The 26,484-nt window shown below is 37.8% G+C and overlaps 1 protein-coding gene across 3 annotated transcripts; it reads right to left on the bottom strand.

Moving 5' to 3' along the window:
• Window positions 1–422: 422 nt before the first annotated feature.
• LOC114170677 (choline transporter protein 1-like) lies at window positions 423–26,402 on the bottom strand. Of its 3 annotated transcripts, XR_014986538.1 has the most exons (11): window positions 26,009–26,388; window positions 25,357–25,715; window positions 24,954–25,099; window positions 24,308–24,491; window positions 23,621–23,694; window positions 23,423–23,536; window positions 17,663–18,019; window positions 16,960–17,220; window positions 9,429–9,656; window positions 652–894; window positions 423–591 (listed from the first exon to the last, which is right to left on the bottom strand). XR_014986538.1 is itself a non-coding variant. In XM_028056204.2 (10 exons), the coding sequence occupies exons 1-10, from the start codon at window positions 26,191–26,193 to the stop codon at window positions 703–705; spliced, it is 2,100 nt and encodes a 699-aa protein (XP_027912005.1). In that variant the 5' UTR covers window positions 26,194–26,388; the 3' UTR covers window positions 607–702. The 3 variants fall into 3 exon arrangements, 2 of the variants coding, with proteins under 2 accessions (XP_027912006.1, XP_027912005.1); XM_028056204.2 differs by lacking the exon at window positions 423–591 and having other exon boundaries at window positions 607–894; XM_028056205.2 differs by lacking the exons at window positions 423–591; window positions 9,429–9,656 and having other exon boundaries at window positions 605–894; window positions 26,009–26,402.
• Window positions 26,403–26,484: the final 82 nt, after the last annotated feature.

Below are 26,484 nucleotides of genomic sequence, written 5' to 3'. Positions count from 1 at the left end.
TTATTTTGAATACTAGCTATCTCTTACTCCTTTTGGGTTGTAGGCATTGTAGTGAGCTTTAGTATTTTCTTTTAAGTACCTTAAATAACTATAAAGAGTGACCTTATACTCCGCAACTTGGCTCTTTATATTATCCGGTATAAGATTTCATTTAATTATGTTATTATTTAAATGAGATGTTACAGTTGAAATGCTCCATCCAAACACAAGATAAGGGAACCTCAGATTGAGTTCATCTATTCCAAACTTGATACATACAATTTGTATGCTCTAACTTAAGGAAGGTATTAAAATAATTACATTTATGTATCATCTTTTAGCCTAAGTAAGGTGTAGTGTGTTATACAATTTAATAGTCGTACGTAGTTTTGCACCTAGGTGTCTAATGCAGTCCCTTTAGCTTCCATGTACTGTTGAATTAGTTTTCCATTATAAATAGAAAATTTATAAATAAAAAATTATGAGAGGGGTGTGTTAAACCCTTCAAAATATATTTCTCTGCTTTAATCTTAAGTAACCCATTTGTCAAAAGAAACCTTATCAATTCCATCTAAGTCCACCATTGTAATTAAGAATATATATATATATATATATATATATATATATATATATATATATATATATATATATATATATATATATATATATATAAGTGATGGAACAAAACTAAGCTTGTAAAATTAACATGGACATGGTGTTTCTTTAGGGTCCTTGTGTGAGTCTCTGCATTTCATTATGGTCAGTGAGAGTCTCCGTGAGAAGGGTAGGTGCATATTGGGCTGTCCCTTGGTGCTCTTCAGAATCCTGGCAGAATGAAAGGACTATGGTATCAATTGACATCTCCACAACAACAAAGAAAAGGGTTGCAACAATGTATCCAAGAGCCCAACAAATCTGCATTACACAATATAAGGTTAACACAATTGTTCAAAATTCACATTTGATGGTAAAAAATACTATAAACTTTTCTATAAGCTAAATTAACTTATGCATAAATCATAAATAAGTATGTTAAATAGTAAATATGAAAAAAAAACTACAAACTAATTTATACATAAACAAATTTTAGATTAGGGAAAAACTTAATTCAACCTTCTCTTCTTAAAAGATTTATGAAGAAATTTATCTGCACATGATTTTATCCATGGCAACGTCGAATGCAAGAGTTGGTCACTTATACTGTGTTTTTGTTTTTTCGGATCTCCATCTAGCCAGTGAACAATCAAGTAAAAGCAACAATTGGTTGCTTCTTGCTAGATATATTGCGTGTATGTTAATTAGGGAAATATAACATCTATTGTTTATTAAGGAAACATAGACATTGTTTGATATTGCTAGATGTTGTTGATATTGTTTGTACTAATATCTTCTATTTACCATATCTATGTTTGGTTACCATATATACTTGTATCACTCTTTATTATAAATACATTCACCCTATGTGTACTTTAAACACAAGGGAGATTAACCTTATATAGTTTTTCCTTTATATTTAACACGGTAACTAGAGCTTAAGGTTCTTTGCTTGTTTCTTGCTTGTCTTTGTTGGCTATCCTTTGAGTTTGTTTATTACATCCATCACTTGATGTTGTCCTTGCCTCAATTTGAGCTTTTATTGTGTTTCTGATTTGTACTCTCACGCAACAGTTTGATTTGCACTTGGTTCTGTTTTGGATTCTTTGCATCTCACTGTTTTTGGCAGCCTTGTAGGTGATAACCTTCTGAAAGGTGCCGTTGTGGTGAGAAAAAAACAAATTGAGTGGCCACCGAGAGGAAAATGGGGTGAGTTGGGACCTTCAAGGAGGAGTGCAAACACTTGAGGGTGACACACTTTGGAGGCTGGCCGAGAGAGACATAGATTAGCCAGATTCTTTTTGCATTATTTCTGTTTTATATCACAGATTTTGGGTGTATTTTTTTTAGTTTGTTGTTTCTTTTCCCTTTCATTTGGCTTAGGTGGGAAAATGCTTTAGAGCAATCCCATCCTTAGCATTTAATTGTAACACTTTAAGCGTGTAGTGTGAGGTTCAAGGGGTTCTAAAGACCACTTGTATGTTGAATTTATGTTTTACGTCACCGTGATATCTAGGTGCAATGTGTTAACACCTAGTTGACCTTCTTTTGGTCTTTAGGTTTTTCATTTGTTCACAAACTTTGTCAAATGGTTTTTCACACAATCTGTTTTCATTTGTATTTTTATTGAGAATTTTTGTGAAAGAAATTTAGAGATCTTTGGCTAGGAAAGGCTTGGTTTCTAAGCTTGTCCATGAGACTCACCTCCCTTTCCTGGGAGTATCTCTAGAAATCTTTTCCACTATTTTCTCTTTAGAAATTCATCAACTTCTTTGTGAAAAATTGTTTTGCTAAAAGTGTTTCAAAATGAGTTTTTCTTCTAGTTGTATGCATGTAGATAGGCATAGTAGTGTGCATTTAGGTAGGCATAGTAGTCATGAGTTGCATCATACCATTCATAGTGACATTCCATTCTTTGGGGAAGATATAGGACCAATTTCATTTAGAGATTGGATGTGGAATACAGAGAAATTGGTGCAACCAATGTTTAGTAAATATAGTCACATAGGCATGTTACATCTAGGTTTGTAGGACGTGCATCTGAGTGGTGGCAAGAGAGACAGTATAAAGTGAAATAGGGGAGAAAATCATGCATCAATACATTTTATGAATTAAAAACATGCATGTGAAAACATTTCATTCCCCCTTCATTTAGGATCACAAAAGAGCAACAAGCTAGGATATAAGACTTCATTGACATTAGGGATGCATTCATTCAAGACATTGCTAAGTTTTCTAGACTAGAAAAAGATTTTAAGCACAATTTGAACTTGCTCTTGAGTGAACAAAGAAAGAGAGAAAAATATAAGAGTGAGCAAGCAAAGCTTGAAAAGCTTCGAGAGTATGAAAAGAAGAGAGAAAAAGAAGAGTTTGATAAGCTTTGTGCTAAAAGAGAATAAGAGGAACAAGAGATAAAAGAGAGGAAGAAACGAGATAAGGAAGAAAAGGCTAGAGAGGAGAGTCTAAGAAAAGCCAAAGAAGCGAATGAGACAAAAGAATTAGAGGAAAGAGAGAAAATAAGACAAGAGAGTGAACTTAAAATCTAATCTAAAGTGGTAGAGTTAACGCGCATTTCAAAAGCAAAAACAGAACTCGGTGTTAGGGATTTGGTGATCAATCATTCACCAATTCCTTACATGAAGATCCCATTTCCAAAGGGAGGATTTCGAGTAGATCGTGTACCTTTGCAGATGGCAATGGGCCAATTCAAATCATCATGATCAGGAATCGTGATACCAGGTGATGATGAAGAATGACCTTCAAAAGAGGACTCACTTTGGAGTATTGGTCTAGCCATTTGGTTCCTGCGTTGATAAGTAATAATGGGTGGCGACAACGGCTCAGTAGGATCGGGTACGATATTTTGGACTATCGGAGCCGGAGACTCAATGAAGTGAATAGGTAGAACATGTTGGATAGAATTTGAATCACAAGTAGCAGTAGGGAAGAAGGTAGATTGCTCAACAAAGGTGACATGGGTAGTCATGTAGTACTTCTTGGTCTCGGGAGAGTAACATCGATATCCTTTTTGAAGACGAGAATAACCCAAGAAGACACATTTGATAGATCTTGCTGAGAGTTTGTCTAGACCTGGAGACATGTCATGGACAAAACATACATAACCAAAAACACGTGGAGTGATATGAAAGAGAGGCTCTTTTGGAAATAGAATGGAATAAGGAACTTTATTTTTAAGAGAAGAAGAAGGCATCCTGTTAATGAGATAACATGCAGTTAGGATAGCATCACCCCAATAATGAATCGGCATATTTGCACCAAGCAATAAGGTACGAGTAGTTTCAACTAGATGTCTATTCTTCTTTTCTGCTATACCATTTTGTTGAGGTGTATGAGGACAAGTAGACTGATGCAAAATGCCATGTGAGTTTAAGAGCGTGGATAATTCAGAGGAAAAATATTCTTTAGCATTATCGCTTCTGAAAATTTTGATTATTTTCCCAAATTGATTTTGAATTTCATTTAAAAAGGATGTAAAAATTTGCAAAAGTTCAGAACGATCCTTCATTAAATAAATCCAGGTACATCTAGAAAACTCATCAATAAAAATAACAAAATATCTGAAGCCAGAAGATGACACACGGCTTGGCCCCCAAATGTCAGAATGGATAATAGAAAAAACAGAATCACATCTAGATTCAAAATGTTTAGGAAAAGAAGACCTCACATGTTTCCCTATTGACATGATTCACATTCCAAAGTTTGGAGACTATTGAGTTCAGGGACCATCTTCTTTAGTTTCGTCAAATGAGGATGTCCTAAGCGGTCATGTAGCAATTTAGGAGATGAAGCAACACAAGATATAGATGGGCTAGAACCAAGGTAATAAAGGCCTCTAGATTCATGTCCTTCGCCAATCATCCGACCCGTACCACGTTCCTGTATGACAAAAGAGTTGGCATCAAAGGTTACTGATCAATTTAATGATTTTGTTAATTGACTTAAAGAGATGAGACTAAAGGGACACTCAGGAACGAAAAGAACAGATTTTAAGTTCAAAGAAGGAGAAAGAGAAACTTGACCAATTCCTTGGGAAGCTACTTTGGATCCATTAGCAAAGGTTATGAAATGAGATGTTTTAGGAAAGGAGAGAGAGGAGAACAAGGAGATATTACCAGAAATATGATCAGATGCACCTGAGTCAATAATCCATGGGTTGTGACTCTCCGTAGATTGTGAAATGCAAGCAGTTGACAAACTAGGAGTTGTAGATGATTGAGCTAGGTTGCTGGATTTCAACTTTAAATATTCCTGATATTCTTCTTCAGAGAATTTTGTCTCAGAACTTTCAGCTTTGGAAATATTGGTTGTCTTTCTAGGAAAGCCATGTAGTGAGTAGCAATTCTCTTGAATGTGGCCCATTCTTTTACAATATGTGCATTGGGGACGCCCTCTAGCACCACGCCCTCCTCTAGCACCACGATTTCCTTTACCACGAAATGAAATCATAGCAGAAGACTCAGCATTCTCTTGGACATTTCTATGCTTAAGGGATGGAACACGAAGGAGACGTGTTATCAGGTTCGGACTTCTTGACTAGTTAGAATTTGATCCCTAATATGATTAAATTTCGGATTCATTGCTCGAAGAATCATAACCATGTAAAACTTATCCAACTTTCCTTTTATTTCTTCTAATGAGTCCACTTCTAAGAACACCTTTAATTCCTCAACAGCAGATTGAGCTTCAGCCATAAAAGTTACCATATCATTGTCAGATTGCTTTAAAGAAGATAGTCGATTAGCCGAATCGTAGAGCCGTTGGATATCATTTGCGAATATATTTTGGGCCTTCTTCCAAAAAGAATGACATGTTTTAAAGGCCCTAAGCGTACTCAAAATATTAGGCTCTACTGATTGCCAAAGTAGAGCACAAAGCTGAAAATCAGTTTTCTTCCATTGCTAAATTTGATCTTGTGGCACTGAGCTTCCATCTTCTTCCAAATGATCATGAAACCCTTGACCAAGGAACCAAAGTTCCACAGATGCAGACCAAGACAAGTAATTTTTTCCATTTAATTTTTCCAAAATTATGGAAGCAGTGCCCGAAAAAGATGGAATACTCCTTGAAGACATGATAAGTTGACAGTAGCTGGTGGACTATCCGAAGAAAAAACAGCAGAACCGAACAAAAAACAGGGGTCAAGAAAGAATCTTAGGGTTTTAGGAGAGAGAACCCTAGGAGACTCACCAAAACGCTGTGAAACCAGAAACAAAGGACAGATATGGACTCACGGTGCTCCGACGAGTCAGACGAAGGTGGTCTGGAGATGATCTGGCGACGGGACGGCGGCGCGTGAGACCCACGCGCCTATGGAAGCAGCGGCGTTGAACGACGCGTGGCGGCGCGTGAAGCAACGTACGGAGGCGCGACCACCGGGGTTGGATTGCGCTCCTCGAGGCGACTCAAACCCAGGTGCTGGATGGCAAAAATACGGCGGTGGACGGCGGCGGACGATGGAAGACCAATCCTTTGACATAGACAGGCAGAGCGGGATCGACCCGCTCTGATACCAACTTGAAATTAAAGAGAAGAAGATTTTAGAGTGAATTTGAGAGTGTGTGTTCTCTCCTCTTAGGTTTCAATATTTATAGTACATTAGATACAATGGATGAGAGGAAAGAGGAGAATTCTAGAAGATGCTCCTAGGAACTAGAACTAAAGCATGCTCCTAGGAACTAGGACTAAAGCATGCTTCTAGGAACTAGATCTAAAGCATGCTCCTAGGAAAATGAATCTCCTTTAAGACTATTTATTCTAACAAGAGGAAAGAGAGAAAATAAGACAAGAGAGTGAACTTAAAATCTAATCTAAAGTGGTAGAGTTAACGCGCATTTCAAAAGCAAAAACGGAACTCGGTGTTAGGGATTTGGTGATCAATCATTCACCAATTCCTTACATGAAGATCCCATTTCCAAAGGGAGTTCTCCCATCTTTAAACTCTTCTCACTTTTTCATTAAAACTTTTGTTTTGTTTCCTTCTCAAATTTTTTGTTCTCCATCTCATTCCCTTATTTCATCCTCCTCCACATCTTGTGCAAACACACTTTGACTTTAAAATTCTTTTCAAAAATCATCTTAGTCAAAGTGTAAGCCATTGTTTTTTGAAGTGGGCCTAATACCAACTTTTTCAAAATTTATAAGCCAACTTTAACACATTCCCCAATCAATTATGTTGCATAGTCATTATGATTTTCATGTCATTTTGTTTGATGACTGTTGCAGATTTGTGTTTGATCCAGGTGGACCATTCAATTTAGTTGTTGTGAGCCTTTCTCAACCCTCTTGATCTGAGGACAGATCCTCTTCAAGAGGGAGGGGATTATATGACCTCAATAAGGCTTATAGCATTGGGCCAACGCCTAGGCCTATTCTTTTTAATTTCTTTAAATTTCTTTATTTTCAGTTAAATAAATATTGTTTTAATTGAGCTTGTTTTGCTTATTGCAGCCTTTTATTTCCAAGCTGCCAATTGATATTGGGCCTGGGACCCAATTCACCACACCAATGTGGACAACATGCTTTTTCTTACTGGCATAGTGAAGCCTTGCGTCTCTGTTGGGCCAATCTACGCGTGCAGCCCAATTCTTCACCCAACCAATACTTGCAATCAGCGTGCATCATCATATGAGGTCGAGAAGCCCAATTCTTCCAACGTCCGTTTCTGCAGAGCATCATGAAGTATGGAATAAAGCTGGCATAATGTTGGAATGTGGAAGCTGACTATTGGGCTTTGTCTTTACTCAGCCCAATCACTTTGCATTACACGGATCCAGCCACATGCGCAACCCAACTGTTCTCTTTCATTTCTGCAGATCAACCAACACGCGTTCTCTTCCTCTTAGAGCACCGTTAGGGTTTCGTCATGCAGCCTCACTTCCCATTTCAATCTTTCCAACCAGTCTTTCTTCACGAGAAAGGCGTGCAGCTAGGGTTTCTTCACACACCTTCAATTTCTTTGCTGCACAGCTTTCTCTTTCTTTTGAAGCCAACCTTGCTTAGGGTTTACTCACACGAGCATCCCTCTCTTCCTGCTTCACGCCTTTCACTGTATCAGTTAGGAATTCTATTTAGGCCAACCAACCCTTAGTTAATAGAGTTTATGTTTTCACGTTTTCCTTTCATCTCTATGTTTTTTTGGTTGCCTTTTCACCTATAAAAAGGAAAGCCAACCTCATGTAATGGTTAACTTAGATGAATGTTAAATAGATTGGTTGAGAATACTCCCACTTTCGTCAGCTCACCCTAAACCCTAGATTAGGTTTTAACCTCGTTAGGGTTTACCAAACCAGTGAGATTCGAGCTTAAACTCCATTTCCGAAATATTCCACTGCGTTTCCCTCGCACTCCGCGAGTTTCAATCGGTGGAACGCTGATTGGAGAGCTTTTCCGGCGAGTACCATGACGCAAGAGCCTCATCATATACATTGTGGATATTGGTAGATATTGTTGATATTGTTTGTAACAGTATCTTCTATTTAACTTAGAGCACCGTTAGGGTTTCGTCACGCAGCCTCACTTCCCATTTCAATCTTTCTAACCAGTCTTTCTTCACGAGAAAGGCGTGCAGCTAGGGTTTCTTCACCCACTTTCAATTGCTTTGCTGCACAGCTTTCTCTTTCTTTTGAAGCCAACCTTGCCTAGGGTTTACTCACGCGAGCATCCCTCTCTTCCTGCTTCACGCCTTTCACTGTATTAGTTAGGAATTTTGTTTAGGCCAACCAACCCTGAGTTAATAGGGTTTCTGTTTTCACGTTTTCCTTTCATCTCTATGTTTTTTCGGTTGCCTTTTCACCTATAAAAAGGAAAGCCAACCTCATGTAATGGTTAGCTTAGATGAATGTTAAATAGATTGGTTGAGAATACTCCCACTTTCGTCAGCTCACCCTAAACCCTAGATTAGGTTTTAACCTCATTAGGGTTTACCAAGCCAGTGAGATCCGAGCTTAAACTCCATTTCCGAAATATTCCACTGCGTTTCCCTCGCACTCCGCGAGTTTCAATCGGTGGAATGCCGATTGGAGAGCTTTTCCGGCGAGTACCATGACGCAGGAGCCTCATCATATACATTGTGGATATTGGTAGATATTGTTGATATTATTTGTAACAGTATCTTCTATTTACCATATTTATGTTTGGTTGTCATATATACTTGTATCACTCTTTATTATAAATATATTCACCCTATGTGTATTTTAGACATAACGGAGATTAACTCAATACAGTTTTTCCTCTATATTTAACAATTCTTATAGATATTTATATGTTTTGAATGTATCGTGTGTCAGAATACACAATATGTATTTATACTATTGAAGAGAATCAACTACAATAAAGACACCTAATAATTAAGAATCAATCATACTAATATCCAATATTATGTAATGTTTGATTTCCTAAAAATTTGTAATAGCTAATTATATTCTAACACTTCTCATAAAGTTTCTTTGGAACATGAGTATATTGAGTCTAATGTGTATTGTACCGTGCAATTAGTGGTGCAGCTGCATAGCCATTGATTCATGTACAATCCCAAGATATATACAAGTTACGTAAATAGCTATAGGTTGCAACACAGTGATTTAACATAATGATTTTAAAATATAAATAATATATATATATATATATATATTATATATATATATATATATATATATATATATATATATATGAAAACTGTATGTAATAACAGACCATTTTATTGGCACAAAGAGCTATCAAGTTTAATAATATAAAATAAACAATTTGAAAAGCTTTCCCCTGTTAAAGAGTGAAGAAGAATTTTATGTGTAATTATTGAATTGCGTATTAATGACCCTGGAACATAGAAAACATACCACAACAGGTAAGAGTGGAGACGAGGTCTTGTTAAGAGCAGATCTGTATTTGTGAGTTTCTAACATGAGGAACGCAAACAAAGCACATGAGAGGCTGACACACAATTTTCCAAGGAACAAAATGACATCTCCGATCACATTAAGACGACCAATCTTCAGAATATTATTCATTATCAGGTCTGCTGCAATGGAAGAAGAAGTAAAGAAACTTTTGCCTGTTATAGCAATCTGCAGGTGCCAAAAAGACACTTTTAAAAGCCAAGTAAAAAAAGGTAACAAAGTCTGTAGAAACTTTTGCCAATTATAGCAATATGCACGCATCAGGAAGTTACTTGAGATTCAGCGTCAGAATAAATCTAAAGCAAGATGCATTATCCTAGGTAAAGGATGTCGATTAGAATTATTTTAATGATAAATCTGAGGCAGCAGCAGATAAGACAATATAAGGTAAATAACTTTTGCAAGACACTTTTATCATCACGTTTTACCTTTTTCACAAAACTACAATAACATTTTCTCGATGCAGCCTACAAGAGTATATTGCTCTAGTACATGTTTTGCTTTCTATGAAGCAGACCTTAAAAAACACATCCAAAGCAGGGAAATGAAATTCAGTCTCTACGGAACGTGATAGAACACTTGAGGAGGGGCTGATACAACATGAGAAAGATGGTGAAGAAGGCCATGTTAGTGGAAGGCCCAAGATATGGAAGGTTTAGTCTAGGAGGAAGAAAACAGGCCCAGGGAATATTAATTAGTTAGGAGGGTAATGACGTGGCAAAAGGAGACAAGTATTTGAGAAGGGAGGAAAGAGAGAGGGGAGAGACGGGAAGTTTGTTATGAAATAGGGTAAGGAGAGTGATCTCTCTGGAGGAGTCATAGACTCTGGAGATATTCTATATTGTCATACCACCGTTTTGCTCTACATTCAATAATACAGTTTCCATACACTATCATTTGCTGTGCTTTTTTGATTTGTTTTTGTGGTCATAGTTCTATCACTGGTCCGACCTGCCGGAAACCTGCGAGGAGAGCTAGCGGAGTTAAGCTTTTTCCATGCCACCGAAGATGTCAGATAGAGTGGAAGCATTGGAGGAGCGTTTGACGGCAATGGAGGCTTCAATGCGACAATCGTTGGTGGAGTTTCGTCAATCTATGTTGGAGGAATTTGCTAGATTGCATACTGCAAGAAGTGAAGAGCGGGTTTCATCGTCTCCAGAAATGGAAGCGTCACCGGAGGAAAGGATGACAGCGAAGAAGGTAGAATTGCCTTTATTCGACGGAACTGACCCGGTGGGATGGATTACGCGCGCAGAGACTTATTTCGAGGTTCAGGGGCCACTATCCATTGGTTCAATCTTCTCCGCGACTCTGGAGAGGGGTTGACTTGGACGAAGTTAAAACAAGAGCTGATTGGGAGATACGGAGGTGGTCGAAGTGACAATCCCTATGAGGAACTTAAGGACTTGAATCAAACAGGAAGCATAGAGGAATACCTGTCGGAGTTTGAATTCATTTCGTCCCAGGTATCACGATTGTCGGAAGAACAATATTTGGGATATTTCATCAGTGGTCTTCGACCGGAGATTCGAAGACGTGTTCGCACTTTCAATCCTATCAACCGCTTAGAGGCTATGCGAATCGCGAGGAACGTAGAAATTGAGTTATATGGGGAACAAAGTGGTAGAGGAGTCGGAGGACGCATGGGAAGAGGAAATCAAGGATGGGTTTCGAAGAACCCAGATAGAATTGGTATTGGGTCGGGTTACAACCCAAATAAGATGGGTATAGGAGTGGGTCCAAGTGTTAGAGCCCAATCCAAAGGGTTCTCAAACGAAAGTGTGGCCCAAGGAGGGGCGAGAGCTGCTAGATCACCCATACAACGTGCTAATAGCGATCGATCTTCTCCATCAGAACGAAATAGGGGTACTAAACATCTCCCTTATTCTGAATTAATGAATCGTAAGGCACAAGGGCTCTGTTTCAGATGTGGTGAAAAATATCATCCATTACACAATTGTGCAGAACGACAGTTGAGGTTGCTTGTGTTGGGTGATGATGAAACCGTGAATGAGGAAGGAGAGATTATCGCTAGTAAGGAGATGGAGCAAAAGGAAGAGTCCACATTGGACTGCGGAGCTATGGGAATGTTTGGAGGAGTGGAGATAGGTGGAATGAAAGGATTATTCCTTCGACCTTACGCTTGGAAGCCTCTATTAATGGAGTTTTTGTGGTGGTGTTGGTTGACAGTGGGGCGAGCCACAACTTTATATCTCCTCATGTACTGGCAGCTTTGGGATTGGAAATGGAGAATGAAAAGCCTATTGGAGTGCAGTTGGGTGATGGCCATAAGATACCCACTTTGGGTAGACGCAAGCCCGTGAAAATCCAATTTGGAAATTTTCATACTGTTGTAATACCGCATGTGTTGGAATTAGGAGGGCTGGATATGATATTGGGAGTAGCCTGGTTACAAGAATTTGGTAAGGTGACTTTCGATTGGAAAAACAGAGTTATCAATTTTAACTGGATGGGATACCCAGTGGAATTACAGGGGCAGAAAATAGAAAGGAGATGTCAAACAGAAATGGTGGCTTCTTTGCAAAGTTTAATGGCCCAAAGAACACAGAAAAATTATCTAGGTATTGACAAGGGCTTGTCTATTACACAATTGAATGAAGTGCAGCAAGTGTTGTCCACTTTTCAAGAAATTTTCAAGGAACCGAAAGGATTACCTCCAGCTAGAAAGATTTCTCATGGTATTGAACTGTATAAGGAGGTCGGACCTGTGAGTGTGCGACCTTACAGATATCCGTATCATCACAAAGAAGAGATAGAAAAACAAGTGAGTGAATTGTTACATCAAGGAACTATTAAGCATAGCACAAGTGCTTTCTCAAGCCCAGTCATTTTGGTTAAGAAGAAGGATGATTCATGGAGGATGTGTGTGGATTATAGAGAACTGAACAAGGTAACAGTGCCGGATAAATACCCGATTCCTATGGTGGAAAAGCTATTGGATGAGTTGCATGGAGCTGCTTACTTTTCAAAACTAGACTTGAAGTCCGGGTATCACCAAATTAGAATGAGAGAGGAAGATGTGCACAAGACAGCTTTCCGCACTCATGAAGGCCATTACGAGTACTTGGTAATGCCCTTCGGGTTAACTAATGCCCCAGCCACTTTTCAATCAATAATGAATCAAGTTTTCAAGCTCTATCTAAGGAAGTTTGTCTTAGTATTCTTTGACGATATTTTAGTGTATAGTCGAAGGTGGCAAGACCACTTAGAGAATTTATCTCTAGTGTTGCAACTGTTACAGCAACAAGCTTTTGTGGTGAATCAAAAGAAGTGTGTGTTTGGCAGTAGACAAGTGGTATATTTAGGCCATGTTATCTCAGAACAAGGAGTGGCAATTGACCCTGAAAAAATTCTAAGTGTAGTAGAATGGCCTATTCCTCGCAATGTGAAGGGAGTGAGGGGTTTTCTTGGGTTGACGGGATATTATCGAAAATTTATTGCGGGGTATGGAAGGATTCCCAAGCCTTTGACAGAACTAACTAAGAAGGATGGGTTTAAATGGGACTCAACGGCTTTAACAGCATTTGAAGAATTAAAGAAAGTCATGACACAAGCTCCTATTTTAATTCTCCCAAACTTTACGCAACCATTCGAGATTGAATGTGACGCTTCAGGACCGGGAATTGGTGCAGTATTGATGCAAAATCGTAGACCTATTGCTTACTTCAGCAAGGCTTTATCACCAAATAATTTGAGTAAATCCGCTTATGAGAAAGAATTAATGGCTTTAGTGCTAGCTGTACAACATTGGAGGCCATATCTTTTGGGCAGAAGTTTCAAAGTTTATTCTGATCAACGTAGTTTGGGGTATTTGTTGCAGCAACGAATAACTACAGCGGAACAGCAGCATTAGATAGCTAAATTGTTGGGATATCAGTTCGAAGTGGTTTATAAACCGGGCCCCGATAATAAAGTTGTTGATGCTTTGTCACGGGTGTTTGAAGATGGCGAATTAAGAAATATTATTTCTTTTCCTATATGGTTGCAGGGAAAGCAGGTACAGGGGGAGCAACAATCTGATCCGTTCCTTAAAAGAGTGGTGGACAACATTCAACAAGATGTTAATCCTAAGCAGGGTTTCAGTTGGCAGCAGGCATATTGTTGCATAAGGGACGATTAGTTTTGTCAGCATCGTCTCCTTTGATTCCACTCATCTTAGAAGAATTTCATGCATCTCCTACAGGAGGACATTCAGGTTTTCTGAGGACATATAAGCGGGTTGCTGGGAATCTATATTGGGTTGGCATGAAAAGAAGGGTGCAAGAATTTGTTAAGCAATGTGATATATGTCAAAGGCAAAAGTATGCAGCAACATCTCCAGCTGGGCTCTTACAACCATTACCCATTCCTGATTGTGTTTGGGAGGGTATTTTTCTTGACTTTATAACGGGGTTGCCCAAATCAAAGGGATTTGATGTTGTGTTTGTGGTAGTAGACCGATTGTCAAAGTATGGGCACTTTATACCTCTCAAGCATCCATATACGGCAAGAAAAGTGGCTGAAATATTTGTTAAGGAAATTGTGCGTCTCCATGGGATACCCAATTCAATTGTAAGTGATCGAGACCCCTTGTTTATGAGCTAATTTTGGCAAGAGTTGTTTCGTATACAAGGTACTGTGCTAAAGATGAGTTCATCTTATCATCCTGAGACGGATGGTCAAATAGAAGTGGTGAATAGGTGTTTAGAGACTTACTTGCGGTGTTTTGTTTTGGAACAACCTAAATATTGGGTGGATTGGATACCATGGGCTGAATTATGGTACAACACCACTTTTCATGTGACTACGAGAAAAACACCCTTTGAAGTGGTATATGGGAGAGCACCTCCTCCTTTGGTTCGCTTTACACAAGGAGAAACAAATGTGGAGGCTGTGGCAACAGAATTAGTGGATCGTGATGAAGCTCTGCGACAATTAAAATATCATTTGCAGCGTGCTCAACAGCAGATGAAGAAGTATGCAGATAAGAAACGTAAACAAGTGGTGTTTGAAGTAGGAGAATGGGCATTTGTAAAATTACGACCACATAGGCAACAAACAGTGGCACGATGCATTTATCCGAAGTTGGCAGCCCGTTATTATGAAGGGGAGGATGATGAAGGATTGACCCCAACCAAGGATGAAGGCACATGCTTAAGAAGACTAAGCATGTTTAGAAAGGAAGTTCACTAATCCTTCATCCCTTTCATTTATGTTTGTTATTTTTGATTCCCTAAGTTGACTTAGTTGAATCAACTTTAGTTGACTTGTTGACCTTTGACTAGGTTTGACTTGTTGACTATAGTTGACTTGACTTAAGCCAACATGCTAATCTATGTTTATTTGCTTTGTAGGTTAATTAGGAGTAAGAAAGCAATGCTAGGTGGCGCATGGTGATTGGGGAGCATAAATGATGTGGAGGAGAGAGTAAAGCAAAGGCATAAAGCATAAAGTAAAAGGCATGAAGCAAGTGTACCTATGTACCTTTGGTCTCCTTTGTTTTTAGCACACTTTGACCACTTTTTGGAGACATATGAGACACATTCTTTGTCTCCTTTTGTGCTAGAACGAAATTAGCCTTGCACACACCATAGTTAGCTCTTTTGTCTCTCATTTTTGTAACCTTATTTGACCTAGTTTCTAGAAGCTAGGGTTAGGTTTTTGTAGAGACATCCTTAGGTATCTTTTATTTTCTTAGAGACCCCTAAACTCTTCTATATAAGGGGTGCTCCTAGACATGTAAAAGGGTTGAACATTTTGAAGTAAAAACACTCTTGTGTCTCAACCATTTGTGAGAGTTTCCTCCCTAGGGAGTGAATACTTTTAAGCCTTATCTTGCATAGCAAGTGGCGGCACACATCCACTCATCTTCAAGGTTGCCATGGCTTCTAACCTAGCTTTGTAGTGGCGTGCTTCTCACATTTTTTTACCATTTCTTTCCTTTCCATTTTATGTTTTCTTCTTCCTTTAATTATTCTTGGTTTTCTATGGTTTATGTGTTTTCCATTTCCTTTTTGTTTTGAATCAATTCATCATCTTCTTCTCTTGAGCTTTGTGAAAGGAACCTTCACATCTAGATAGCTTGCTATCTTAATGTCCAGTGGGGATTTCACTTAGCTTTCTTAATCAACTCATACCATATTCAATAATCTTAAAAAGGAACAAGATAATCCTTCATCAGATACAGTGTTGCTACAGAGCCAATTTCCTCATCTTCGCCTTGAGGACAAGGCGATTTTGTGAGGAGGGAATAATGATAGAACACTTGAGGAGGGACTGATACAACATGAGAAAGATGGTGAAGAAGGCCATGTTAGTGGAAGGCCCAAGATATGGAAGGTTTACTCTAGGAGGAAGAAAACAGGCCCAGGGAATATTAATTAGTTAGGAGGGTAATGACGTGGCAAAAGGAGACTAGTATTTGAGAAGGGAGGAAAGAGAGAGGGGAGAGACGGGAAGTTTGTTATGAAATAGGGTAAGGAGAGTGATCTCTCTGGAGGAGTCATAGACTCTGGAGATATTGTATATTGTCATACCACCGTTTTGCTCATTTTCACACATTCAATAATACAGTTTCCATACACTATCATTTGCTGTGCTTTTTTGATTTGTTTTTGTGGTCATAGTTCTATCAGAACGCTTCGATCACAATACAACAAGTACAAGCGAATCACCTTCCACTTGCATTTTTCATGGAAGACCCCAGGCCAAGCGATCAACAACTAGAACTAAGGCCCGAAGGATACAGTAAGACTAGGCCTCCACGGGTCTCAATAGGCCCAAATTACTCTCATCATGGGCCAACCATAGTGTAATAAATTCTATGGAGTAGGAATACACAGGCTCGTCTTGCTAGGGTTTCAATTGCACTTGTCCAAGTCCAATAGAAACCCTAGGCCAGTCACACATGGAGAGACACACCTAGCTTACACATTTTGCACATGTAAGCAAGTGTGGAAAGTATGAGTAGACAATTGTCACTTGATCCACTCATGGTGCTGGAGTTTTAGGATCATATGAAGGAAATCAAATTTGAATTTTCCCCCTTTTTTTCTCTCACAAAGCCGAACCTAGCATCTATAAATAGGACCTCCTGTCTTTGTAAAATCAACTTGGAATGACTATTGAATTGATTCCAAAATTGCATCTCAAATTTGTTCCTGAGTTCTTTAGGATAGTCTCCTAAATCCAACTCTCCTAGCCTCTTCCTTGAGAGTCGGTTGAACCTCTCTCAAGAACACTCATCCTCCTTAACTTCGCTTTTTTCAATCATCTCTTCCATCAGTCTTCCACCATCATTCTTACAATCTTCAACGTATTGAAGCAACACTCCTTGAATCAACTTCATCAATTTGCCATTACTATACTATATCCCCATTCTCAATTAATGTATTGCACCACAATAACAAAACAAATGCCATCACATTGAATTAATAAAAAATCTTCTTTACCGTAGATTGACAAAATTTACCATGATGTAAGCATTTCGATTTACTGATTTGATGGTCCACTCAATACACTTGAGAAAACATTGTGAAGATCGGTATGCAGCCTTGCCTATGCAACTGTCATTGCCATCACTTGCACCTTTTAGCTTGCGACGAATAGCTTCAAGCAGAAAGCGTATAAATTCTACAAATGATACAATCAGAGATCCAAGAGCCATAGACCCAAGATTATATCGCATAAGCCGCTTCATGGAGGAAAAGACAGAAAGAAAAGGAATTTCTGACTGCATTAGGAAATGTGAATCATATTAAGCAGCGTAGATAAAAGAACTTTGTATGCAAAAACCAAAATACTTAATAGATTATCTCATTCATATACATAAACCAAGAAACCACAAACGTTTGCAAGTTAGGTCTGAATTATGCTTTAAAAAGCTGTGAATCCACCTTGAGTTCTTCACATTTGATACAAATAGTTAAACACAATCCTGCACCATATTATTGTTTTATTTGATAAAATGAGTCATGTCTGAATAACTCATCACGCTAAAACTTATACTGATCAGGAACCAATTCTGAAAAACAATTAATTGTGGAAAATACTTAGGCCAAGACCACAATTCATTCAATATAATTAAATAGTTCTATTGACTGCATGAAAAAAAAAAAAAATTCACTGAATTCTCTAAATTGCATTATGCATTATGGACGAGGCATACAACTTACAGATGTTTCACCATGGGCCCAGTAATAAGCGGCAACAGACCCAGCAATCACTGTCGAGGAGCAAGCTATGAAAAATTGTGTAGCCCAATAACACCCAAATAAGTGGAAAAGGATGGCAACTCCAATATTTGGTGTGTAATGAATGCTATAACCACAACAACGATCACAGTTTACCCGTTTTGCAATAAGATCATATGTGCAGCAGTTAGAATTGCAATTATTCTGAACCACCTGGCCAGAGCTGAACATATGAAGAGAAGCTGATATCCAGAACATGTAAAACACAACAAGGATACTGTATGGTATGAGTGGGAAAATAATGAGTGCTTGAACTTCTCCTATCACTTTTGCAGCAACCTGTGAACAAGCATTAAATCAATTAAATTGATTGACACTGTAAAGTAAATAATTAAGCATTATAATTTCAGGCTTACTGCTTTCTAGCCTACGCATTGTGACAACAGGATGTACTAACATTACACATCATATGGGAGTAAAAGTCACAAGTGTGTGGGTGAAGTGGGTAGAGATCATTCAATGAGGATGAGATGTGTAATATGTCTACACAAAAATGTATTTTGGTTTATGAAAAGTACAATTGTCAGAGAGGACGGCAAAAGTTGCAGGATTTATACATTGTTAAAAATAAGAGGAATGATAGGTTAAATCCATATGGCCATAGTTGGATAAAGCTTTCATACAAAATCAGCAAAATTAGCACCGGCTTTGAAGTCTTATTTTCCCCACACAGATCTGTAAATGTACCCCAACTGCTCCTCCGTAGCCAATAACACCATACTTAGAGTGCGGTACTATGCGTATTAATATGATTGAAGGTTATTGATAGGTTCCTTTCTTGAAAACTAGAGAAAAGAGAAGAAAATACATAAAACACGCCAACTCAATGGTAGGTGAACTACAATATGCAATAGAAGAAAATGGAAAGCTTACAAAGGAGAGATATGTTCCTTTCCCACAGTGATCTCATCGGCTCAAATGATTAATTTGCAGAAGTGTTAACCAATCCTTAAGGAAACCTCAAATTGAGTTTATTTGTTCCAAGCTGGTACATACAATTTGTATGCTTTACCTTGAGGCGAAGTGTTACAATAAGTATTAAAACATCATAGAAAGTAGTTGTTTTGGGAACTACTACTATTGTACCTAGTTCTATACATAGATTTCTAGTTCAGCCTTTTGATCTTTCATCTTCTCATTGTATCAAATTTCTATCGTTATAAATGAGATTATAAGAGAGGTGTTTCAAGCCCTCAAAAATATATTTTGTCCCTTATTAAAAGAGTTGGCATCAAGGGGTAGGTTACTAAACAATTTAATGATTTGGTTAATTGACTTAAAGAAATTAGACTAAAGGGATGAGCATGAACAAAAAGACCAAATTTTTGGCTTAAAGAGGGAGAAACTTGACCGGTTCCTTGAGAAGCTACTTTAGATCCATTAGCTAGGGTTATGAAATTAGGTGTTATAGAATAGGAGAGATAGAAGAGAACAAAGAGATATTACTAGAGATATACTAGAAAGAACTAATATAAAAGAAAGAAGATTTTTATTCAATTGATTCAAAATAGTACATTCACTTCTATGTATAGAAAACTCAAATCCTAAAGTAATAATTACAAGACATCTCTAGAATCTTCTAACAACTTCTAGTAATTTAATATCCTACCAACAACTTTCAGTATTGCATTTAATATCCAACTAACAACACTCCCCTAAAGTTAGTTGTAGGAAGTAGTGATAAGGCCACTATCCAACTAACTGAAGCCTAAATGAGACATAGGAAGTAGTGATAAGGCCATTATCCAATTTATCTTTAATAAAGTGTCAATCTATTTGTGTTTAGTGCAATTATGTTGAACTGTATTGTGAGCAATGCTAATAGCTGACACAATCAAGGATCATAGGTTTTTTCACATGCCACCTTGAGATCATTTAGAATAATTCTCATTCATAATAATTCACACACCCCAAGGAAGTACTACAACTTTCCTGGATCCTTCATTTCAAATTGAGCGACAAGTTTTTCTCTCAAGATTTGTTTCTCTTGTTCATCATCTCCTACAACAATCATATCATCAACATAGACTAAGAGTAGTACAAGTTTACCTTTTGGGGAATGCTTGGTGAACAAAGTATGATCATCTTGACTCTGTCGATACCTCATGGAGATCAAAACATGAGTGAGTAGACCAAACTAAGCACGGGATGACTGCTTGAGTCCATACAATATTTTCTTCAACCTACATACATTATTCCCTTCTTCAGTAGGCCTAAAATCTGGGGGAATTTCCATATAGACTTGTTCCTCTAATTGTTCATGCAAGAAATCATTTTTCACATCAAATTGCTACAATTCCTGACCAAAATAAGCTATCAATGAGAGAATGACTCTAGCTGTATTCATCTTTGCCACAGGAGCAAATGTCTCTTCTAACAACTTCTAGTAATTTAATATCCTACCAACAACTTTCAATACTGCATTTAATATCCAACAAACAACTTTCAGTACTGCATTTAAGATTTGTTAGATATTGTTTAGATATTGTTTGATATTATTAAGATATTGTTAGATATTGTTAATCACAATATCAAACAATATCTTCTATTTACTCTATTTATTTTCAGTTACTCTTTTTAATTGTACCTCTCTCTATTATAAATAGATTACCCTATGTGTGGTTTATACACAAGGGAGATTAATCTCAATCCCTATTTTCTTTATTCTCAACATGGTATCTAGAGCTTAAGGTTTTTTTGCACTGCTGCTGCCTCCGTCTTTGCCGCCACCGCCGCTGCTGCCACCGGAGCCGCCGGCGCCGCCGGCGCCGCCGCCACCGCCGCCCGCCGGAGCCGTCGCCATAGCCATCGCCGGAGCCGCCACCAACGTCGTCGCCGAGCCGGAGTGTTAGTTCCGACCGACGACCATATGGTTCTGATCGTCCCTCACGCGCCGTTCAAAGCCGCGCCTCTTCCAGTTCCTCCATTGGAGAAATTAAACACCTTTGTGTCTCAACCATTGTGATAGAAGGTAAAGGATTAGGAGAGGATAAAGAAGAGAACAAAGATTTGTTACCATTAATATGATCAGTAGTTCCTAAATCAAAAACCCAAGGACCAGGAGAAAAAGATTGGGTCAGACGGACAAAAGATGTACCTGTGTGCGACACACATAGTGGAACTAGAAGAGTGTTAATCCTTATACCATTTGAGAAATTTGTTGAACATAGTAGATGTATCAGATGAAACAGAAGAAGGATCCCAGCAGACGAAGGTGGGGAAAGGTCAGTCCGAACAACTGCAACAGATCGAGGAGGACGACCATGTAATGCATAACAATTATCAATCTTGTGGCCTGGCTTGCCACAATGTTCACACTCATGTAATGCATAACACTTGTCAATCTTGTGACCTAGCTTGCCAGAATGTTCACACTTAGGACACCATTTTCCCTATTTGCGACGGCGAGTCCGATCATCACAATGAGATGCCAATGCAGAAGAATCATCAACAGAAGCAGGTGTATCAGTGTTGGGTTTTTCCGGTACACACAAAAAGAGTAATGTAGATCGAAGTCAAGATGGGGACAACCGGGAAACCCAAAATTTGATAACGAATATGTGAAAATTTATCAACAAGTCCGTGTAATGCCCCTAGCATGAAAAACTTAGATCGTTGCGCGATCTCTATGGTAGGGTCGAGGGAAGGAGACAATAACTCATTGAACTCATGAAAAAGAGCATGAATTTTCCCATATAATCAGTCATAGAGTCTTGATGTTTAGAGGCAATAAGATCTGCAAATTGAAAACAGACATCATAGAGATGTTGAGTATCATTGGTGTATAATAACTTGGCATGCTCCCAGATTTGAGCACACATTTCGTTGGAACGAAAAATTTGCTTTAATGAAGGATCAAGAGTACCCTTGAGAACCACACATAATTGAGCATCAATTCTATCCCAATAGTCATCCTCAGCAGGAGTGAGAATAGGTGCTTTCGAGGCAAGATGGTCAAGATACCTCCGACTCTTAAGCCATAATCTGATGTCTGATGACCATGTGGCATAATTAAGGCTAGTTAATTTGTCAATGGATAAGTGAACATTAACATAGTTAGTGTAGACGGAAGGATGAGATGCAGCACTGGCAGAAGTGGAAATAGTAGAAGAAGCGGAAGAAGTCATGAAGGGAGGTAGAAGAAACCCTAAAAATCCAACGCCTCAAAGCAGAAAACAAAATTGCAATCAGGTGAAACCTGAAAATTTGCAAAAGAGGCTTAGGGCTTAGGGCTAAAGGCTGAGAATTTAGGAAAGAGGAACTACTGCAAGGATCCCTTCTCAATCATGGATTGTTTAGTGCTCTTGGTACCATGTTGAATATAGAGAAAATAGGGTTTGAGATTAATCTCCCTTGTGTATAAACCACACATAGAGTAATCTTTTTATAATAGAGAGAGATACAACTAAAAAGAATAACTAAAACTAAATAGAGTAAATACAAGATATTGTTTGATATTGTGATTAACAATATCTAACAATATCTTAACAATATCAAACAAAATCTAAACAATATCTAAACAATATCTAACAACTTTCATGCCTAACAATATCATTATCAAAAAGCCAATCAATTAGCTAAATATTAGAGGCATTGGATAATGATCGCAAAAATATTTTGAGCCTTTTCCAAAAGGAATTACATCTTTTGAAAGACTTGAGAGTTCTCAAAATATTGGGATTTACTAATTGCCAGAGTAGAGCACAAAGCTGAAAATTAGTTTTCCTCTACTATTGAATTAGATCCGACCGTAGTGAACTCCCATCTGTCTAAATGATCATGGAAACCTTGGCCAAGGAACCAAAGTTCCACTAAGGCACAATTAACTTTTTCCATTTAATTTTTCAAAAGTTCCACTTAGTATTACTATAAATGTGATTGAAAGCATTTGCGTCAGTTACGCATGAACTTTGACATTCCAATGTTTGAGAAATACAAGCTTTTGAGAAACTAGTGAAAGGTTGTGCTTGGTTGTTGGAATTCGAACTTAAATATTCTTGATATTCTTCCCTAGAAAAAAGCTGTAAAACTTATCAAGTTGAAAGGTGTTTGTTGTTCTGCTAGGAAAAACATGAAAGGAGAAGCATTTATCTTGAGTGTGGCCAATTCTCTTACAAAACGAACACCGGGGACATTTGTATCCACTTTGAGTAAAGGAAGGCAAATTGAAGGAAGAATTCACTAACAATCAAAACTACAGCAACAATCTACAAGCCACAATAAGTGCCAACTGTAAAAGACAGCAAATAGTGGTGGAGGAAGTGTATGAGAGATAGAAGTCTTTCAACAAAAGTTGAAACCGTAGAAATAAGGATCGAAACAAGCTCCAACAGATGTTATATTTAGGTAATTAATGTTGTAGGTACATATAATAGTTTTCCAATATAACCACTTACTACCTATATTTAATACCTATTCATAGTTGGATAAAGCTGTCAATATTACCATTGCAAGATCGAAAATAAACAAAATGAGCACTAGCTTTGAATTCTTATTTTCCCTGCACAACTCTATAAATGTACCCCAACTGCTCCTCCATAGCCAGTAACACAATACTCATAGTGTATGGTACTTCATAAGGTCTAAAAGTTACATGCAATTGCCATTGGATATAAATTAAGTGACTAAAAGTAAACAAACCAATCATAGTTAAATAATTCCATATTATAAAGTGATGCTTGCCTTCAGGACAGATGTTGCCATAAGGATGCGTCGAACAATAGCAATTGATGTAAGAAAGGCAACAACCATGATAAAGGTCATAAGTATAGTGACAGCCCGTATATGAGTCAGCTCCTAAAAGTGACAGTTTCATTAGATCTACAACAAAAATTTATCAATATAGAGAGACAAAGAAGACTCACTTAGGATGTTACTTACCCTCCCATATACACTAACGTAAGGATCATGTTCACCAATGATGGGAGAAATAGCATCATTTCCAATCCATCCAGCTGTTTATTAAGAAAAACTAATTCAGTACTATTGACAGAATAGGTGGCAACTAAAATCACCATAGGTGGCAACTAAAATCACCAATAAATATAAACTTATTGAGAGAACAGTATAAGATCTAATCAATAATTCTTTGGTCAACATATCTCCAGGAAAACTCAGCAATATAGCACTTTCTATACTCCATATTCATATATTTCATAAGAAATGCATCCTAATAGTTTATGTGCTTTTATGTAGTACATTGAAAGCTAAGTATTTTACCAAAACATGTGTAGAATCGGTCTGGCCTATCTCTTGCCTGGGAAGCTATTCTTTATTTATTGTAAGTCATAAACAATGGCTTTACCCTTGCCACACAAAATCCAAAAAAGAATTTTCTTGTTGATAGGATATAAACAGTATAGTTGATACAAGGGCACAACAAGCTCAAAAATTGAGGCTATGCTGCTAGAGCAAGCATTAAACAAATAGAATGGATAAAGTGGGGACAAAAGGACATTAATCCAAAAAGAGTACTCGTACTTTTTCAACATTTATATAATGATATTTCATAAAAACACTGATATTTTATTAAAAAAAAAAAACTTTAACAGCCAAAGAGTTACTGACCTTTTAGGTAGTAGAACATTGTGACAGATATTATTAGAACATTAAACAGAACAACTGTTATCCAAGGCATTGCAGCAACAAAATGTCGAATCATCATCAGCCAAATCACAGACAGAAAAAGAGGCAAAATCCCTCCACAAACAATCAGCACAGGCCATGCCTTTCCTATGTCTGCCATGTACCTCTGCAAATATAGATCATGTCACATTCAAATTCCACAGCACATAACACACAAAATACTGAATGGCACAACATAAAAAATAAAGACAATCAACATTGGTAGGGAGGCACAGTTGGAGAATAAAATTGAGAAAGTAGGAGATGAAAATAGATATGTTATACAGATTTCACACAAAATGCATATCTACTAGCATCATAATTTTTACCCTATCACTGAAAAACTATTAGCAGTTTCAATCCAAACCAGATGCTTTCCTTCTAAGCACTGCCCATTCGGCTAATACAGGCACTGGGAGATGATATTGTAGTTTATGAACTACACAAAGCAGCTGTCATTTGAAATAGAATAGAGAAATGCTATAATATGTACCCAGATAGAACATGGATTTTGAGTGATAATACTTCCTATGAACAAATCACAATCACTACCAATAAATAAATAAATAAGTAGAAGAAAAATGTTAACCTTTAAAACAGCAGATCGAGAATTAATAGACTTGTGAATAGACTTATCAATAATAATGTCTTCATTGATTTTGACTCCGCCCATCTGTTGCCAATGCTTCAAAGACGTGTTTGATGGTCGAGCAATAAATTGGCAACTCCAGTAAACTAGACAAAAATAAGCATTAAGAACCAGGTACAATATAAATTCAATATATAGGAGATTGACACCCACCCTCCAAAACACGCAAAAAACATTACAAAAGGTGCATATAAAAGAAGAAGCGAGAAAAAAATAAAATGTCTTTCGCACAAGGGGCCTACATCCATCCATGGTGAATAATCAAAGCTATGCATTCACAACCATTTGCTAGCATACAACATATGCATTTATTAATGCATCAAAAATGGAATACTTTGCTCACCATTTACACTAGGGAATATGACAGGATAACATGGACCCTGAAGTTGAAGAGAGGAATTTCTCATTTCGGGTGTAAGGAACTCGAAATAATCATAGTTCCTATTAGCCCAATCCGTCATGGAAAGACGAATATCTCCTTCTGGATAATCACACACCCAATTAAGGGAATCTTCGGAAGGTATAGGGCACTCAGACAAGCATATACTGCGGGCATCCCCCAGTTTGAATTTGCTATCCTTCAGTCCACTCTCATAAACCTGATTAGGATTTTGCCAATATCTGAGCTCCAATTCACTGAGGCCAGGGTGGGCATGCTTGTCGCCGCACAAATTCCCTTTGTAGTCCAGTCCATAAGTAAGCCTGGTAAATCACAGTGGCAGTAATCACAAGTTACATAATGATAACAGAAAAAAGGAGAACAAAAGTAATGGGCTTAATGCTACTACATATGCATGTGTCTGTTATCAAAAGTGAATGATTTGACCCACCTGCTATCTGAAAATCAGAATTTCATGTAATCTGAACAATCCCTTGCACAGAAACGAGAAAACCCATTTTCCAAGAAAATGACATTATTTTTTATAAATGCATTCGCTACGAATTTCACCAAACAGCAAACACCCAGATAAAGTTGGAAACTTTATATTACTCACCTTAGTGGGTTTCCTTGGTTGAAAGCAAAGCTGGAGTTGACTACCATTGCCACCGAAAAAGCTATGAAGATCACAAGAACAGTGATGTCCCTGCATTGCCTGTTGTGTCTTATGATTCCACCCATTTGGGTAACTCCATCACTTGATGGGAACCTACCTATTACTGCACCCAAAGGACCCCTCATTCTTCAAGTATGTGTACCTCTACCAAGTTGCAAAATTTGATTCAATTTAGCACTGGGAGAGTGGGGAAGAAGGGCAGCGGAGCATAAAGAAGCTGGGGAGCGTGAAAAGGTGTTTGAATAAGCAAGTGTAGATTTGGGTTTATAATATAATAATAATAACGTAAAGTTTATGACATGCTAAGACAGATGTTCTAAATTAGGTGTTATTTTAAGGGCATGTTCTGTGGCTTCTCGAAGACAAGACTCGACATGCTCGGCTCCAAGACAAAAAAGGAAAAGAAAAAGGATGAA

Source organism: Vigna unguiculata, chromosome 11 (assembly GCF_037176805.1).
Source record: "Vigna unguiculata cultivar grain cowpea cultivar isolate G323 ecotype 2 chromosome 11, ASM3717680v1, whole genome shotgun sequence".
NCBI classification, from domain to species: domain Eukaryota; kingdom Viridiplantae; phylum Streptophyta; class Magnoliopsida; order Fabales; family Fabaceae; genus Vigna; species Vigna unguiculata.
Note: the sequence above shows the minus strand (reverse complement) of the source record. Positions and strands in the feature narration are given on the sequence as shown.

Coding starts and splice junctions, on each gene's coding strand:
- LOC114170677 (XM_028056204.2), bottom strand. CDS start 26,193: ATGAGGGGTCCTTTGGGTGCAGTAATAGGTAGGTTCCCATCAAGTGAT. Junction 25,100..25,356: donor CATATTCCCTAGTGTAAATG/GTGAGCAAAGTA, acceptor ATTTTTGTCTAG/TTTACTGGAGTTGCCAATTT. Junction 24,492..24,953: donor CTCGATCTGCTGTTTTAAAG/GTTAACATTTTT, acceptor CTATATTTGCAG/AGGTACATGGCAGACATAGG.